Source organism: Spermophilus citellus, assembly GCF_964194105.1.
Source record: "Spermophilus citellus genome assembly, chromosome: 2".
NCBI lineage: Eukaryota > Metazoa > Chordata > Mammalia > Rodentia > Sciuridae > Spermophilus > Spermophilus citellus.
The window spans coordinates 206,555,980-206,574,314 of NC_138183.1; the positions used below are offsets into that span (position 1 = coordinate 206,555,980).

The 18,335-nt window shown below is 44.3% G+C and overlaps 1 protein-coding gene across 12 annotated transcripts in view; it reads left to right on the top strand.

Moving 5' to 3' along the window:
• The window catches only part of TEAD1 (TEA domain transcription factor 1), a 258,092-nt gene that overhangs the window by 204,894 nt on the left and 34,863 nt on the right, over positions 1–18,335 (top strand). For all 12 annotated transcript variants that reach the window (XM_081278676.1, XM_081278666.1, XM_081278675.1 and 9 more), the window contains one exon: positions 15,043–15,216. In XM_081278676.1, the coding sequence (XP_081134802.1) occupies positions 15,043–15,216 (174 nt within the window). The remainder of the gene's footprint in view (positions 1–15,042; positions 15,217–18,335) is intronic.

The window sequence follows — 18,335 nt, forward strand, 5'->3', positions numbered from 1 at the left end:
TTGTCTTTGGGATCCTCACCAATTCCTTTCTGCATTCTCCCTCTCCCCCTCCCACCCATCCCGGGGGCTACCAAAAGCATGTACTTCCCGGGCTCGCTGAGTGTTGCCAATGCTGCTGTCATTCTATCAGGAAAATATGTCATGCAAGCAGTCACAGTCCGTGCTAAATAACCAGGATCCTGAGCAATTGGAAGGGCCTTTCAGGAAAGTTTGTGTTCTAGCTAGGTGGGAAGGCTCCCATGGGTGGGTGCGTAGGGAGATGCTGTGGGCCAGAGGGACTTGGCAGCCATCACCAGAGCAGGGACAGGGCAACCCATGTGTGGCCCACTGATGTCCCCATCCATGAATCCTGAACCCTAATCGCTGGTGGAAAAATAGAATTGCTTCTATGTTAGGGGAAAAATAAGGGGAAAGATGTAAAGTAGGTCATTGAGCCCATCAGGAAAGTGGGACCAGGGACAGAAGAAGGCCCACAGGATCACTCTTCTCCAAGAGCTGGGTGCTTTTGGAAGACAAGTGGTGCTGGGGGTTAAAATCCATGTACATGGGGGCATTAAAATAAATCAAAAGAATGGTAACCCTCATGGCCTAGGCTTCCTCTTCTTGGCTCTTTGATGGAAGGCTAGGCTTTGGCCCTCTTTGGCTGCTAGGACGCATGTTTGTGTGACTCCCTGGTGTTTACTTGGTGCTTCGTCTTCCATCCTTGCCTTCTGCCCTCACAGCCCCCTATGAGGTTGGTTCTGATGGCTTCATTTTACAGATAGAAACTGAGGCCCCAAACACAGCCTTCCTAATTTAGAAAGTTTCTTAAATTTCCTGTTCAGTTCAAATATTGCCTCTCCAAGCAAACCAATCTCTCTCTCTCTCTCTCTCTCTCTCTCTCTCTCTCCCCCCCCCCTCTCCCTCTCCCCCTCCTCCCTCCCTCCCTCTCCCTCTCCCCCTCCCCCCTCCCTCTTTCTGCATATGGTCATTTATGTTTTTTAAGGACAGTGCTCTAAGGTGCTTGGAAGTAAAAGCCCCAAGATGATTTTACCCCTGGTATCACCATCAAAAAAATATATATATTCTTTTAATTAGAGGAGAATCTGGTAACCCCCTTCTTTTTGCTACGTTCTCCAGTTGTGGATCTTGTTTTTGTTCCTAGTTGTGTTGTTGGCCTTGACATTTTTGAACCGCTGACAGATTCCTTCAGTCTGTTCTATCCAAATTCACATGCATCTACAAGGAGAAGGGGCTGCAGAGAAGAGGGGCCACTGCTGCTCAGAGAGCCACAGCCTGTGCCCTGGTAGGATGTAGTGCCCTGTGCGAGACAGACAGTTACATGGGAGAGCTCTGTGACATTTGGTGGCTGCTAGAAAGGCAGGGTACGAAATGCCTGAGTGAGGGACAGACCAGGCCTGCTAGAGGATGTGACCCTCAAGCTGAGAGGTGGAGGATTGGACAAGGAAAGAATAAGGCACCAGAACATTCTAGAGATGATGAATCTGAAGTATTTAAAGCAATAAATGAATTTGGTGACTATTTTAATAATTCCAGAGCTCACCAAATTTCAGTGTCCAGAAATACATATTTTATGCATGTTCAGAATGACATCTACCAATCTGAATGTTGAAACTAGATTTAGAATTTTTGTTTAGTTAAAAAAGAAAAAAGTTGGCTAGATATTTAGGTCCCCAACAAGTGATTTCAAAGGTACTTAAATAAATGGAAGGGCTGGTGTGAGTCAACACCCTTGGGCCCCTTGAGGAAATCATTATTCTATTTATGAGTTGGGAGCCAGGAGAGATTGGAGCCTTTTGAACTACTACTTGCCAACCAGTGGATCAGGCACTGGGGATCCAGCAGCGATGGAAACTAAATTCTTACTGTCTGGAGCCCACACTGTTAGAGAAGGCAAACCACCATGCAAAAAGTACATGTGTAGACCTTCATGGGGTCTGCCTCCATGGGGCATGCCAGAACCCACAGGTACTCCAGTCCCCTGTGTAAAATGGAGGAGGATATGCATATAACTGACGTGTGTCTCCTGTACTCTAAATCATCTCTAGGCCATTTATATTATCTAATACCTGTCAGTGCTATCTAAGTAGCTCTTTAATTGTTAAGGAATGATGACAAGAAAAAAAAATTGTCCATGCCAGGACAGATGTTGTTTGGGGGTTGTATTTTCAATCTGCAGTTGGTTGAATTGAGGATGTAGAACCCATGGATACAGAGAGCCAACCAAGTAATGGTGATTGCTAATATGAGATAACAGACCTTCCTTACAATTAGAAGTTCCTTGAATTAGAAATCTTTGAAAACAGTGATACATACCATCTAATACATGTGTTGATATTTATGACTTGTATTATGATACTAAATGATATCAAATATTGCCAATCAAAACCATCATACTACAACTTTAATCTCAGTTGTGGATATCGCTTTGATGTTATGAGCACTTATTTTGCAGTTGAACACAAATGAGTTAAAAGTATGCGAATGAGTACAGGACAGGTCAGAAACAGGGTATGTCTTTGGTTTTAGTGGAAATATGAGAGCCTGAAGGGGGTTCTACTGCTAGAAGAAAGTAGTGGTTGGTTGACTAATTGAAATGAGGAAGAATTATCAAAATTATTGAAAGATTTTGACACATTCTCAGGCACCAGTCTCTCATCATATAATGCATTCTTGACTTAGCATATCTCTAGTGCTCTTACAGTAACGGCATAGTACCTCAGGACCAAGGCTGTGCTAAAATGCTGATGTGTGGATGCTTTCTTTGGCTTTGAGATTTTTTTGTGACTCCCTGGACATTCGTTTACTATATTTTTGTTCCATTGATAGGAAAATTAAAGCCATCTAAAATATTCAGCTGGTATTTTTTTTTAAAGTTGGATATGCTATAGTTAAAATTTAGGAATCAATATTAAGCTATTGATTTGATAAGGAAGACAAAAAAGTGACTAATAAATGAAAGGGCGCTGAACAATCTAAACTTCACTTTTGGATTCTCTAAATCCAGGCAGACACATACATACATTATACATTTCTTCTCTATTTCTTGTTGGTGGCCTAAGCTCATTGGGATCATGGAGTTACTAGGTTGTTTTGTTTTCTGTTGTGTAAGTGGAAGAAAGATTGTAGGTATTGTGGGCAACAAAGAAAGAAGTCGACTAGCCGGGAGCAGTGAGTCTTGTAATGCTTGTCACACTCTCTGTGAGGGACTAGTTCTGTTCCCTTCTACAGAAAAGCTTGGAGAGATTGCTGTCTTGGAGCTAGTGGCAGTCAGCTCGAAGCCAGTGTCCTTTATGATCTCCAAGAGAAGACACAACTGCATACCTACGTCCTAGGTATGAAGCAAAGCCAAGAACCTAGCTTGCTTCCTCCTCCGCCTAGGACTGCTGCCCTTGGAGCCAGCATTTCTTGAAACTCACGTCTTTGACTGATTGCATATTTCATTATTGCTATCACTAAAGACTTCACGATCCTGTTACTTCTAGCAGTGTTAATACTGGTACTGGAACCCAAGGAGTGGTGTTAGCCAACAGCTTTTAAATGTTATTTGTGTGTGCCAGTGCTATGCATTATCTCATTTACTCCTTATGAATTAGCTTGCCCAGTATCAGACAGCCATCTGATAATTGGAAATGGGATTCAGATCCAGGCCTGTCTTCTGACTCCACGTCCTGACATTGTGACTGCAAGGCTGTTTGGTCCATTTGTATCTGAGGAGTGGCCTGTTTTTGTCACCCAAGGCTATAAGAAGCTAATGGAAGAATAATCAGGGGATGCTCGCCCCCTGCTGGTTCCGTGTCATGTGTGCACCAGACGGCCGCTGCCTCCCCAAGTTGGTGGTTGTTTATGTTGGTAGAGAACCAGCAAGTCAGTCCCTCTGTTACCTTTGGCTCCAGTAGAAGCTAAGAGAAAAACAGCAGAGGGTGAAGAAAGGAAGGAAGAGTCTAAAAAACAAGGACTATTTTAGAAGTGGTTAGTAATGCTTGAAAATATACTTTGTACATGATTTTAATGTTGCCTATCAAAGGAACGTCAAGTGCTAAGTGCGGGATCCTCCACCCAGGGGTGGGTTATTTAAAAAGGCTTGGCCTGATATCAAGGCCCAGCTCTGGAGACAGTTGGGCAGCTGCTTCTTTATACACACACAAACTCATCTTGGGAAGCTAGCTGTAAGCTGCATCCTGTATGTGTCTGGAGAGTGGTTTTGCTGATAAAGCTTAGATGATTCCTCAACCCCCACCCTCTCCCAACCCCGGGGCCTGGCAGGCTCCTTCAGCCCCTTGGTGCAGCTGCATCCTGCCCCACGGCATGCAGCTCAGTCTGGTCACACTTTGCAGGCAATAGCCTGGATGATTGATGCCTCCTGCGGTCCGGATGCCAGAATGAACAAGAGCAGGAGCAGGAAAGGAGCACGGGAGGGGTTTGCTTAGGTAGGAGTTATGTAACAGGAGAAGGGAAAACTTTGGAAGGGAGAACAAGAGGGACAGGTGAGGATATGCAGACTGTGAAGAAGGGAAGTTTTCTGTGATGTGGTTCAGAAAACCCTGACCAGGAAAGGCGCTCCATAGCACAGCGGGAAGCCCCTGGGTGTCTTCCAGCAGTGGTGATCACGGGCACCTGCTGAGCCGCATGGTGAGCTGGCTGCCAAGCCCTCTGCTGTGAGTACAGGAACCATGGCTCAGGAACACTAAGTAATTTTGTCAAGGACCACTGCCGGGAATGGTGGCCATGACAGCTTTGGCTCCACTGTGTATGTACCCTTAACCACTTCACTCAGCTTTTGAAGAAATGATAACACTGTGCAAGAGTGTAACGGCTACCTCCAAGTGTGAGCTCCCCTGCAGGGTTGGCTGTCACAGGCCCTTCACGTTGGAGGGAGCTGGGCTGAGCTTTCTCTGGGTTGCTTTTCCAACCTGCTAGTTTCTCGGTTTCTTCTCAAAGCCCGGGGCAAGGAGCAAGAGAAGCAAACTGTTCCCACCTGTATTCTGGAACTTCCATCATGCTGTTGTGGCACCCTCCCCTTGTAGAAGGAGAGGGCTGGTATTTGAATTTGTACCAGCTATGTGGTACCTTGGGTTCCTGGGGCAAATGACTTTGCATCTTGCCTTCAATTTCCAGTCTGTGAAGTGGACATAATAGGTTCTCTCTCACTTTTTTTCCTGTGGTAATTATGCTTAATAACACGTCGGAACACTCTTGAGTACTCCACAAATGGCTTTTGAACTTATAGTAATATATTGGGAGATCAGGCTAAAAACATGAATGGGGAACAGGCTTGGGAACTGTGCTTACCAGATAGTTTGGAGTCTGTTGAAATTCAGGTTGGATCCAGAATTTTTTTTTATATAAATAAATTTTTCGTATACTTAAATTTACATGGTCAAAAACCTACACGCATAAAAGAACAGGAAACTTCCCTTTCTTCTAGTTTCTGTCCCACCTCCAAGAAAATAATCATTACTACTACTTTCTTAAGAATATTTCTAGGTGCTTCTAGAATATGAATATATATTCTCCACCCACTTCCCTGTTTAAAAGAGGCTGTGATCTAGCATATGCTTCAGGAGAGGGCAGCTATAGCATTGAGAGGATGGGTTCGAGAAACAGAAGTGATGTTGCTGGTTCAGGCAATTGGTGACAAGGACCCAAAAGGCCTTGGGGATTAATTAGCTGTGAGAGATGGGAGTGGAGGACTGAGATTTTGAGGCTGAGTTTGCTGATACAAGCTGAAGAGTCATGGAATAGAGGAGGAGGCAGGATTGCTAGGAATCGCCCAGGTGATGATGCACTTTCTTCCGGTACGTGATAAAGGTGTTGAAATTGGTATTGGAAACCAACTCGGAGAGTTTATAACGTAGCCCAGGTCCCAGTTACTGCACAGCAGCGTTGGCTATTTGAACTTTGTCTGAATCAAAAGCCAGTGGCTTACAGGAATTTTAGGGAAAGTGAAAGCAATAACCACGCAGGGAGGGCTTGTCATTCACTCGTGCCTTCCCACGGATCATCTCAGTGTGGGAAAGTGACACTGATCACCCCCCCACCCCCGCACCACCACCACCTGGGGAAGTGAGGAGGCTGAATGTAAGTCTCACAGTTGAACATTTGGAGTGAGAGGAAAGTCGGGGCGCTTGATTTGGGCTCCAAGAGAGAAGTGAATTCCTGAAGGTGGCCTCGGCTTGGATGTTACAGCACCTCAGACAGGAGGCAAGGAGTTCTTTCTCCTGCCGCCTCTGGCCCCTTATCTTTATTACTAAGAGGCTGGAACAGGCCAGAAGCCTGGGGCTGCTGGGATGTGGGGGTGGGAGCCAGCAGTCCTCATGGCCGAAGGAACCTAGGTTCTCCCCCCTGGGGAACTGCAGGCCTCTGGCTGAGACTGCTCTGAAGTTCTGCAGATACTTCCTGCAGATAACCTTACTCCTTCCCATAAAGCAGTCCATCAGAGGATTTAATGAGCCCAAGGATGGTTTAATTCTCATATCTTTATAGCTTCTTTCGAAGGCCTATTTTACCAGGTCGACTAACATTCCTTTGTCAGGCCTCAGATCTTGACTTTGGTTTGGAAGATGTGAACCAGTGCAGCTCGATGGAAATGCAGCATTGATGAGCTCTGCACAGGGAAGCAGGGGTGGCGGTGTATGAGGATTAGGTTGGAGAAGATCAGAAGCAGGGTTTCAATTCCAGATTGCCAGGAAGAGCCCTGCCTCTTCCTGGACAGGCTGGAGAAGGGCGAGGGTCACTTGGGAAGCTTTTGAACAGTGGCTTCTTCTTGGAATGGGGGGATCTGGGCAGTTCCCATTTCTGGTCCTTGGTTTGTCAGCCTCTTTCTCTCCCTCCATTCAGTGTTTGCCTGTGGCTTTTATAAGCATCAACAGCACCCCAGCACCTGTGCAGCTCTCCAGGGCCTGCGTGGAACTTTCACATATGTTTCACATATGTTTCACCTTATGTTGGCCCCTAGAGATGGACAGACCAGGTGCCTCCCTGGTTGAGATGAAGAAGCCAAAGCCCAGAAAGGTTAAACAACTTGCCCCAGGCCACATAGCTCAAAAATAGCAGAGCCTGGATTCTAACTCATGTGTCATTAATGTGTCCATCACATGCATAGAATAAATGGTCGGAAAGTACATTTGGCATTCCATGCTCCTAGAGGAAAGCTGCAGCTGGTTTGAGGGTTGGCTCAGTCATTGGGCCTCTCCCAGGGTTTTCCTCTTATGTTCCAGCAAGCTCTGTCTTCCACTAGGACATGGGAGGTTGAGAGCCTTCCCAGGATGGAGGTGATGGTGAGGCAAGGCCTGGGCCCCTGGCCCCCGGCCCCCTGCCCCCTGCAGTGCTGAGCTGCCCTGTGAGCTCATCTGCACTCAGCGCACACACACCCTCCCGTGGCAACAGCCTAACTGCTGGGTGGTTTATTCTCAGTGTCTCTGAACAGGTCTGGGAACTTACCCTCTTTCTTCATTAGCCTTTGGGGATGAGGCAATTGAAAGCATCTGGAAATACAGGTTTTATAGACATTTGACGGAGCCCCAGCCAGGCCTCCATCTGCTTTCCTTGGCAGGTCAGTTCCCCACCCGCCTGCCTTCCCAGTGGCCGTTCCACACTCAGCCGGGAGGGCCTTCTTCCCTGCACTTCTCCCTCCTAAGAAAACAGCAGCCCCTCTGTGGATATGATGGTGGAAATGGGAAGTTGGGAAGGTGAATCACTACGTGAGATTCTAGGAGTGTTTCCAATGATGTTTCTCTTCTGGGAAGAGCACAGGCCAAGAGATGCACCATGCGGGGTGGGATGGCCAGGACAGGACTGATGCCCTGAGCAGTTAGCAGAGGAGAGGACACTCACTGCAGATTCACTTCCTCCCTAGTAGGACCAGAGTACAGCCTCCCCACCCCAAGCCCCATCTGGAGCTGTGTGTGCAAGTCACTTTCTTGGGTTGGCTCCATGGCCATTTCTTGTTCCTGCAGGGCTTGGGGGGGGGCATCAAATTCTGCCCTGGGGATGGCCAGACCCACAGTCCAGTGGGAACGTGACAAGATGCAAATGTAAGTGATTTGTCCTTGTTCTGTTCCAACCTGTACATTAGCATCCCTTGACGTGAGTTATTTGTCTTGGTTTCTTTAAATTCTTAAGTGGATTATAATTTTTTTCTCTTGGTATTATTTGACAACAGTCATTTTTCAAGGTTTTACTACGTTCTTTGAATAGTTGGAATTTTTGGGACAAGTTTAGGAGAAGGCTGCCACCTTCAGGCCAGTACACTGCACCGGCATATTGTAAGACACGGATTTGTAGGGCTCTTCTTTCCTTTTCTACAAAAATGGAACTGCCTCATCAGAAGTCTCTAGAATAGATTAGCAGTACTTTAAAAAAAAAAGTACACGCGGGCGCGACAGAGAGAGAGAGGAAGAAAATAAATCCCCAGTGACCATTTTTGTAAGTTCTGTTCTGGTTTGTCTCATCTGCAGTGACGGGCAACCTCCCATCCCACTTTTGAGTAAGTTGCCGGGTGCTGCTGAGAAGGGACCTCAGTATGCAGAGATCTGGAGAAGGCACTGGGTGTCCAAGGGAGGTTCAGGGGCCAGCTCAGAGGCCTCCCCGCTCAGCCACCCTGCATTCCAGTGCTCACAGTATTATCTCAACAGTAGGAATCACCCTTTATTTCTGCTTTAAGTTTAGTATTTCCATTTTGTAGCTGTCAAAGGGACAGCACTAATTTCAAATTTTCTCATCTTAAAAAAAAAAATGATTACAAGGGCAAATAACAATAGTGACAAACTATGTGTTAGGCATATTGTTACATAGGGAGCATGAAGAAAGGGACCTGAAGAATAGCTTCAGGGGAATAGGAAGGACCTTTCCTCAACTCCCAGGGAATCTAGATAACCATTCGCAAGCACATATGTTGAGCTTTTAAGATTCCATTCACCATTATCATTGTTTGCAACTGCTGTGAAGAATAACCGGAGAGATGACAGCTGTAGAAGGAGATAGTGGGCATTTCCCAAAGTCCTAATAGAAATCTGTGAGCCTAGGTGTCAGGTACGGCCATAGTCCCAGGTGGTTTTGTTGCAGGTGGGGTTTTGCCAGTATAGCATCTGTCTTTGGGAGGCTCTACATGCACCCAGGTGCCCTAGCTCCTGCTCAGCTGCCTGGAGACCTTGAACTGTATGAAAGCTTTGCAATCTGACCCAAGTTACATTGCAGTCCAGGGAACTTGTGGCCAATATAGAATAAACATCCTGAAGTCATATTTTTGTTTCCTTTTATAGTTTGTACCCTTCCTTAAAACTCCATGTTGTACCAAAATAGTTTTTGATTGATTAGTTATTTAAGAAAATAACACCTGCCCATCATGTAGAAGCCAGGTTGAACTACGGGGCCCATAAGAAAAATCAGTGGTCTGCTGCCCTGCACCTTCTACCTCCCAGTTCCACTCCTTAGGGACAGCTATGCGTGGCCCTTTCCACCACTTCTTGGTGCATCTACTTCCACGTGTGTAAATAATATATGAGATATTTCATGTCTCGTTCCATCAATTTTAGACAACCTCTATTGATGTCTAACTGTGGAAGACTAGAATTTAGCTCTCTCATTTGGCCTACAACACCTACTCTCCACTCTTTCCCTCCACTCTCTTTCTTACTCTCCAAAAACTTTTGACTTAATTAACATTTAGTGTTTGTTACAAACCTGTGTACATTTTGCACACAGCACTGTGATATATTAGAACCACTTTCTTAATTAGAAAGTTTTTGGTTTTTCCTAAGTAAATCATTGCCTCCTCTTATTTGTTCAGGTTTTGCATACCCACATGAATTCACCCTTAAGGTTTCTTCCAGCACTCTAATACTCTCCAGATGATGGTGTCAATCAGGGAATCTTGCAGGTCCATTCTCCTTGGTGACCTCCCTCCAGGAGCCTTACCCTGTCCACTCTAGACTTGTTGCTGGACAGGTCAGTGTCCAGCTATTGACCTGGTTAGTTCCTCAACCTTTCTTCTGGGACCAGCCCTATCTCCATCTTTTTTTAATTTACTTTCACATCTTTTGACTGCATGTTTTTCTTTAGCTTCTGAGAAAAGATGCTAGGAAGGTCAGTTTTTCTGAAACCTGATACATCCAACAGTGGATTCTGCTCTCATGTCATGGGTAATTTGATTTTCACCTTCGACTTGTGAAACTTTATTCACATTTTCTAGGTGGATTCTGCATATGTTCTTTTTAATGAATAACACTGTACTGGAATATAAAGTCATTTTTATAAAAAAGAGCAAGTAAATTCTACTTAAGTTAGTGATTTGCAGGAGAGGTGGAGATGACTTTCTTTAATGTCTGCTGCATCTTTGTAGGAATCTGTGAGAACACAGGTTTACATAGGCACCATATCATTCTGACTATGGAAGTAATGAGCTAGTTCCATGTGATCACTTTGTTGAGTCTGAAGATGAACCTTGTGGTATTAGGACATGGATTTCCTATTATATGCCAACACAGTGCCTGGCATATAATAGATATAGGTGTGCTGGTGGCTTTACTAAACTCCATCAAAGAAATATGCAGAGAGGCCAGGTGCAGTAGTGCATGCCTGTAATCCCAGCTGCTGGGGAGGCTGAGGAAGGAGAATCATGAGTTCAATGCCAGCCTTAGCAATGACAAGGCACTAAGTAACTCAGATAAAATAAGGCTGGGGATGTTGCTCAGTAGCCGGGTGCCCCTGAGTTCAATCCCTGGTACGAAAGAAAAAGGAAGGAAGGAAGGAAGGAAGGAAGGAAGGGAGGGAGGGAGGGAGGGAGGGAGGGAGGGAAAAATGTGCAGAGAGAGTATCATTTCTGTTGCTGTTCTTGATACATTGATGACTAATTGTGCCTCTATTGAGTGCCTTTGAGACTTTTTAAAATTAAATGAGTCAAAGTAACCTGTTTGAGATATTAAGAAAATCTAATTTTGGGCTTCGCCACATGTATTTCTGCTCATATATTGCCCCAGATAATTTTCTTAGGAGAGTATTTGTTTTCTGCCCTATGTAACTGCCCAATCCTCTTTTGTGTGCCACCTATAGTTTTGGGTAAAAGTATTATAGATGGAGGAAAAAATGAGATTTGTTTGGGAGGAATGGAAGGAAGCAAGTGAAGGATCTAGCCTAACTTGATGTGGTGGTGTACACCTGTTTGACTTAGGAGGCTAAAGAAGGAGAATCAAAGTTAGAGGCCAGCCTCGGCAATTTAGTAAGGCCCTTCACAACTTAAGCCCTGTCTCAAAATAAAAAGGGCTGTAGAGTATCCCTGGTTTCAATCCCCAATACCCTTCATCCCCCCCCCCACCAAAAAAAAGAAAAGAAAAATCTAAATCTAGCCTTTTTCCCTCATAAGGCGAACTGGCAGAATAGGGAGTAGTGACAGCCTCACCAAATCATTTTTAGAATTTTAATTTCATGAAAACTTAAACCTCAGTGTATCAGGTAGATGCTTCTTTTGAGGCCTCTGGATTTGGGGACAAAAGTATCCCTGCCCTACCCAGGTTGAGTTAAGGGGAGAGTGAGTTCTGTTTGTTTCAGTGTTGTGGTCTCCAGGACACCTTTAGTCCTTTGTATTCTTAGAAACAAAGTCACCTTTTGGCAGGAGTAAAGCCGTTCAGATGCCAGTGGTCCGGGTTTGGTTTTGAGTCACCAGCCTTGGAGAGGCAGTGCCTGATTTCCTTTGGCAAAGACATCCTGCCCCTTCTCAGTTCCTTTCAGCCACTTGGGCACAGAGGTAATGTCCTCAAAATAGAGAGCTTTGAGGACTCTTGTCTGATGCATCTGTGCATCATTATGTTTATCCTGAGTTCTAATTTAATTTCAGAGAATTTTGGGAACACTGTTCAGTCCCCCGCTCCCCCGACACTTGCTTCTCAAATGAACTTTCAGGAAATGTTGATTGAGCAGAATTAGCAGGGCTCGGGCATTTTCTTCTGACAGACAGTGTGGTTGATATTTGCAGCAAATGCAAGGGCTGGGGCGTTTACAGATCCAAGTTTTATTCTTGACTTTGGGACTATTTCCGGCTGTGTGACCTCAGGCAGCTCAGTTAATCTCTAAGCTTATATTTCCTCATCTGTAAAATGATTTTAATAAAATCCACCTACAGCATTGATGTGAGGCGAGGATAACCTGAGATCACACACAGGAAGAGCACACCGCTCTGGCCAGCCAGGGGGCACAGGTGCCTCCCCGTCCTGTAGCACTGGTGAGAGGGCCCCACCCCAGCCAGGTCACGGGAGGCCATAATCAAGGACTTGAACTGTCACGGGGCTTCGCTACTTACTTCTAGCTCTTGGCTTATTTGTGTTTATTTTTCTTCACTAGGCAGGAGGGATCGCTAATGGCAGGAAAGTTCTTTTGCTTCTACCCCAGGATCTAGTTAATCTCACATGATAATAACCATAAGGATAGTAATCTTAGCAGCTCCTATTTATTGAACACTTCGTGTCTGCCAGGCCCTCTGCCAGGCCCCTTCTGTGTGTTATTTGAGTTTTACAGGCATCTTATCCCCATTGTACACGGGAGAGAACTGAGATTTCAGGATCAGGCTGGCTCCAGGCCTTTCTATTTTGTTCTCAGCACCTGGTTTTCAGCTACACCTTCATGACTCCCGTTGAAGTGTGGTATAATTGACCTCCTGCGCCATTGTCTTTGAGTCCAAACAGAGACATCTCAATGTCCAGAGCAAGAAGACTTCAAGTTTTAAAGCTGTTTAACGTCAGCCCCCATCCCTGACTCAGCCTATGGTGACTGGCAGGGCAGGAGAGCTGGGAGTGTGGAGCTCAAGTGGAGAATCAGATTCAAGTCACTGTCCCCAGGCTCTGCTGTGCTCCATTCTGTCCCATGAACTGTCCCTACAGGAGGCAGCAGAACTGGTGGAAGTGGTGTCTCCCAGAACCAGGAGGTAGGGTTGGGAGCTAGTGTAAGCAGAGGTTATCAACCAGAGTTGGATGCATACACAGATAGCTGGGTGTCTGGATAAGGAAGGAACAAAACGCCTTTGCCATCAGCACCTGGGGCACACACTCCACATTCATCATTTCACCTCTGATTGCCTTTGCACCACTGAAATGACTGTTTTTTGTTTTTAAATCCTTTTGCTCGCTAATGAGACTACATACAGCTCCTTAGTAGCTGTAATTGTGCCTCATTCTTTCTGTAGGTTGTGTGTGTGTGTGCGCGCGCATGCTGGGGATTGAACCCAGGGCCTTGTGCATGCCCAGCAAGCTCTCTACCAACTGAGCTATATCCCCAGCCCCTCTGTAGGGTTTTGTTTGCTTATCGTTAAAAAGATGAGGCAACATTTGAGAAAATCTGTACAACAAAGACCTGCATCCCCATGATCTCACGCTCCTAATGTAACAGCCTTGTCTTTCTACTTTTTAAATTTCTTCCACTGCAGGCTCACTTTGTTCTTCCGGAGTGGTCTGTAGCTTCTCATCTACCCATAGGCCACCAGGCAACCAGTCCCTGTAGAGGGTCTGTGTAAGAGTTGGGTAGGCTTTCTCTTTTTTATTTACCTGGAATCTTTTAGGGTCTTGGAAGCTTTGATAGAACACTCTAGAGTTGATAGGAGAGGGCTTGACCCTCCCCTAGAAAATACCAGCTCAATCACACTGTCCATATGTGGGACAGTGACTTGAGATGAGATGTCTGGCTTCCTGCCTTTTAGCATCCTGGCCAGAGATCCATGGCATGGTAGCAGGTTAGCACTTCCTTGGGCTGTGCTTGTAGGATTTTGTGGCCAATTGAGTTTGGGAAACTTTAGGTTATACACAGTTTTAAAATGTTTCTTTATGGTGGTACTCTTAATACATTAGTACTTTATTTTATTTATATATATATATATATATATATATATATATATATTTCAACTCTCTAACAACCCAATGAGAGAGAGGTCGTCACTGCCCCCATTTTAGAGACTAGGGAGGAACTTGTTGCTATCACAGCTAATTGGCAATGAAAACAAAGTTTTGTGCTTGTGTAGACTAAGTCTGGACCCTATGTTCTTTTTTATTTTTTGTACCAGGGATTGAATCCAGGGTTCTTCTACCACTGAGCTTTATCCTAGTCCTTTTTATTTATTTATTTATTTTTATATTGAGACAGGGTCTTCTAAGATGCTAAGGCTGACCTTGAACTTATAATCCCTCCTGCCTCAGCCTCTGCAGTCACTGGGATCACAGGTGCATACCACCACACCCAGCCAGCATTGGTGATTTTTAAGTGCTCCTTAGGGACTGGGATGTGGCCTGGGTTGAAAACAGTTACCTTGACCACAAAGAAATATATGTAAACCATCATGTCTTAAACTAAAGTAAGGGAAGAAAGGGTGACCTTTGTATGTTAAATGATACAGCAGAGTCTGAATTTTTTGTTTGTTTATGCACAAGTGACATAGATCCTGCCTTCTTGGGACCCTGACTTTACACTGATGACCATGTATTGACCAACCCTTATGCAGAAGTTTCAGATGAGTTACTAAGGCGACTGATGACAAAGAGGCTCAGTGCTCTTACTCCTGCTAGAGGGAGGAAGTCTCCAGGTACCATGGCTTAGATCACATCCTACACGCTACTGCTTGGAGACCTGAGGCCAGAAGTGCATTCTGGGTGATGACATCATCTAACTATACACACATGTTTTTGTTGGGCTTACATTGTAAATAAATGGCTCTAAAAAGTGTCCCTGTCATCTTCAGCTGAGTCAAGTGAAACTGGTTGGTAGAAGTATTCCTTGCTTTGGTAGTTTGGCAGTTATGGTGTTGTTCATTACTATGTCTGCAAAAAAGTCTTTTTTAGGCACTTCAGGAAATATGACCTTGTCAACAAAAGCCAATGACTGTGTTCACCCTAAGCTCTGGTGACTTTTCTTAACATATTCATCTTTTCAAAAGCACAGGGAACCTAGGCCATTCAAGGCCTCATGCCCGAATTTCAAGATTGCCTCACTGTCCAATTCAAGACCTGTGAGCCCCTGCTTAATCCAAGGGTTTGTAATGGGAATGTCTCTGTTGGTTTCTTACAGTACAACAAACACCTCTTCGTGCACATTGGGCATGCCAACCATTCTTACAGTGACCCATTGCTTGAATCCGTGGACATTCGTCAGATTTATGACAAATTTCCAGAAAAGAAAGGTGGCTTAAAGGAACTATTTGGAAAGGGCCCTCAAAATGCCTTCTTCCTCGTAAAATTCTGGGTGAGTAAAGACATTGCTGTGATTTCTGTGGTTTGTGTCTAAATGGTCGCATCTTGGGTGTGCGTGCAGCAGGGCACCGTTGGCCATCGGCTCTCACTGACTGCGCCTCTGTCTGCTTCTGCAGAATTGCCAGGGGAGCACAGACTCGCCTCTGTAGGGCTGTCCTCCTGCAGGCATCTACTTGGTTCGCCTGGAGGCATTTGCAGTCTCTTCTGAGGGGTGAGAGCCGGGCGGCCTCTTTGGCCTTCTGAGCTTACTCACTCAGTGACTCACACATGGCTGGAGTCACAATGGAAAACATGGAGCACTGTGGCCTTTCTGTTTCTTCTCACCCCGTTAAGCTAAGTGACCTATAAATTTTCACTGGAGCCCATGACCTGGAGCTGGGATGAAAATAAAGTTTTGTGTATCAAGAACTTGTATCAGAGAAGGTACACACTGGCTTTGCACAGTAAATACTTTATTCATGCTTTCAAAAGGACCTGGGTGAATTCCCTTTACTGCAGGAGCTTTGCTGGTGTTCCACAGGCTCTGAGAGCAATTTTGCTGTCCCTTTTGCATTAGTCAAGCTTGGACCAGAATAGGTAGAGATATACGAGACCAAAAACCTGCTAGCACTGATTATAGCAGTTTATAATTCTTCATTCTTCACAAAAATAAAAAGGAAATCACTTTAAATGTCTGTGCCTCTTTACATGTCACTAAAGGCCCTAAATGACTGGGTTCCAGGGAATGGTCTTTGGGTTCTGCCTGACCCCCTTTGCCTATCTGTCCTGCACCCCACCTTGTGCATGTCTGGGTGCACTTTGCTTTTTCCTATTCCTTCCTCTGCGAACAAGCCAGCTCCTCCCTTGTTAGAGCACTGTCCTCATTTAAGCAGAACATTGATTTTTCTTTTAGTCCCATTGCATTTTGTAGTTAATCAGTTCCCATGCTGGGTCATAATTATTTGGATGTGCATCCCACTCCCATCTGGACTCCGACTGCCCCCCAGGGACCTTATTCATAGCGTAGCCTCCATTTATTGAATGCCTGCTGTGTGCTAGGAGCTGCATTAAATGCTTTACATGCATTTCATCTAGTCCTCACAGTTTAAGTGGAATTTGCCTTGTGTCCAATTAAGAAAGGCGGCTCAGAGATGACAGGGGAAAGGCTTCCTGTAGGTGGGGACTCTGGCACTTGAAATCAGATCTGTCCAACTTTCATGCCCCTGCTCTGGTTCCTGGCTTCGTAGGCCTTTGTGGACCCTGGCCACAGAGATTGTCGACTTTAGACGCTATTTCTAACACCAAGCAAATGCCCAGAAAATGTGGAACAAATGGGTGACTTAAAGAAGAATTCACATTTTAAAGCCTTTGGGGGAAGTTTGCATATTAAATTTAGTTTGTTTAGTCTATCCTTCCATGGCAACTGGATTTCAGTTTTTGTATGTCCATATTGAAACTTGGATAGAGGTGGCCTTTTCCTTATAATTAATATTTATGGAATTGGTAATTCATGTGGACAACCTGAAAAAGGAGGAGCAGTTACTTTCCTTTTCTAAATCAGTGACTGCCTTCTAGTGATTGCAGTGGTGGTTAGAAATGAGTAATATGATAATATAGCAGTTTTCACAGGTTCACTGTTCCTCAGTATCCTTTTAATGGATCTACAAGGTCAAAATTGTTTTTATTAGAATACTAAGCCATGATTTGCCTTTTCTACTCTGCTGACATTCACCCTGATGATACAAAAGCAATGATACAAAGGTACAAAAGTGACGTACCCCTAATGATACAAAGGTACAAAAGCAATTACAGTGACGTACCCTTGTAATCTCAGCAACTCGGGAGGCTGAGGCAGGAAGAATTGCAAGTTGGAGCCCAGCCTCAGCAACTCAGGAAGGCCCTAGTGAGACCCTGCCTCAAAATAAAAAAGGGCTGTGGATGTTTCCAGTGTTAAATTGCCCCTGGGTTTAATCTCCAGTTCCCTCCCACCCCGCCCCCCAAAAAAAGCAATGGGGTAAAAGTGCTGGCAGTTTAGTAGAAACGGAGGCATCAGCTCTACAACTAAAATGTGTGCACCATTCAAAGCAAGAGCAAGTCCAGTCAAGAGTGTCCTTTATGAATTTTATTACATCATTTTAACACATTAAAAGTGATTGTGACGAGCCTGTCACATCACAGAAAACAACCGACATTATTTGTTGCTGAAGATCAAATTCAAGCTCACAAAGGAAAATTAGAATTTTGGGAAATTCATATTCACTTCAGAGAACTTGACAGCTTCACAATACTTTAAAAGATTCTCTGATGAGAAACATGGTTTGATATGGTGCTGGATAGGTCAGTGGATTTTAGTGTAGCAGAGATTTGAGAAAATGGTTTCACGTTCCACACTGCATCTAACCTTCAAGAATTTTGATATAGTATTAAAGAAAAATGACTGCAGTCCTTGAAGAGCCTAATGCAAATTGTAAAACAGTGCTGCCTTTCCAGGTTTGTTTTGTGTGTGTGTGTGTGTGTGTGTGTGTGTGTGTGGTGCTGGAGAGCTCTATCCCCAGCCCCTGCCCTTCCACTTTTGAAAAATATAGGCATGCTTAAATTCTTAAAATAATGTATGTTAGCATGTAATGAACTTATTATTTTTGAGCATATTCTTTTTAAGCAACATAATAAATATTTTGAAATTTTCTCAGTTTTAATGTCCAATGCTGAAAATATAGGCACTTATAATCCTCAGTAAACAAATACTTTTCAAGGTATATCTGGTCATCCTACTGGAGGGGTCCTTAGAGCAAAAAATTTGAGAGGCACAACTTTAAAAGATATAAAAAGAGGTTGTTTATTCAAGTTAATTAAAAACTTACTAAAAATCATCATAAGATAATGAAAAACCACGTTCAGTACTTTCAAACAATAATAGTTTTTACTGATTATAAGATTACTTATAATTAGCATTTTATTTTAATATAAATTGGTATAGTATAGAGAATATGCTTACAAAGTTTTTAAGTTTTTGCTTTCAAAATTGTTTTACTCAGTGGGTGATTTTAATAATAATGATTTTAATAATGCATTTAATTAGGAATTCCCAAGTAACGCAGTCTTCATGGCAGATGTTCATTGTGAGGTGTCCAG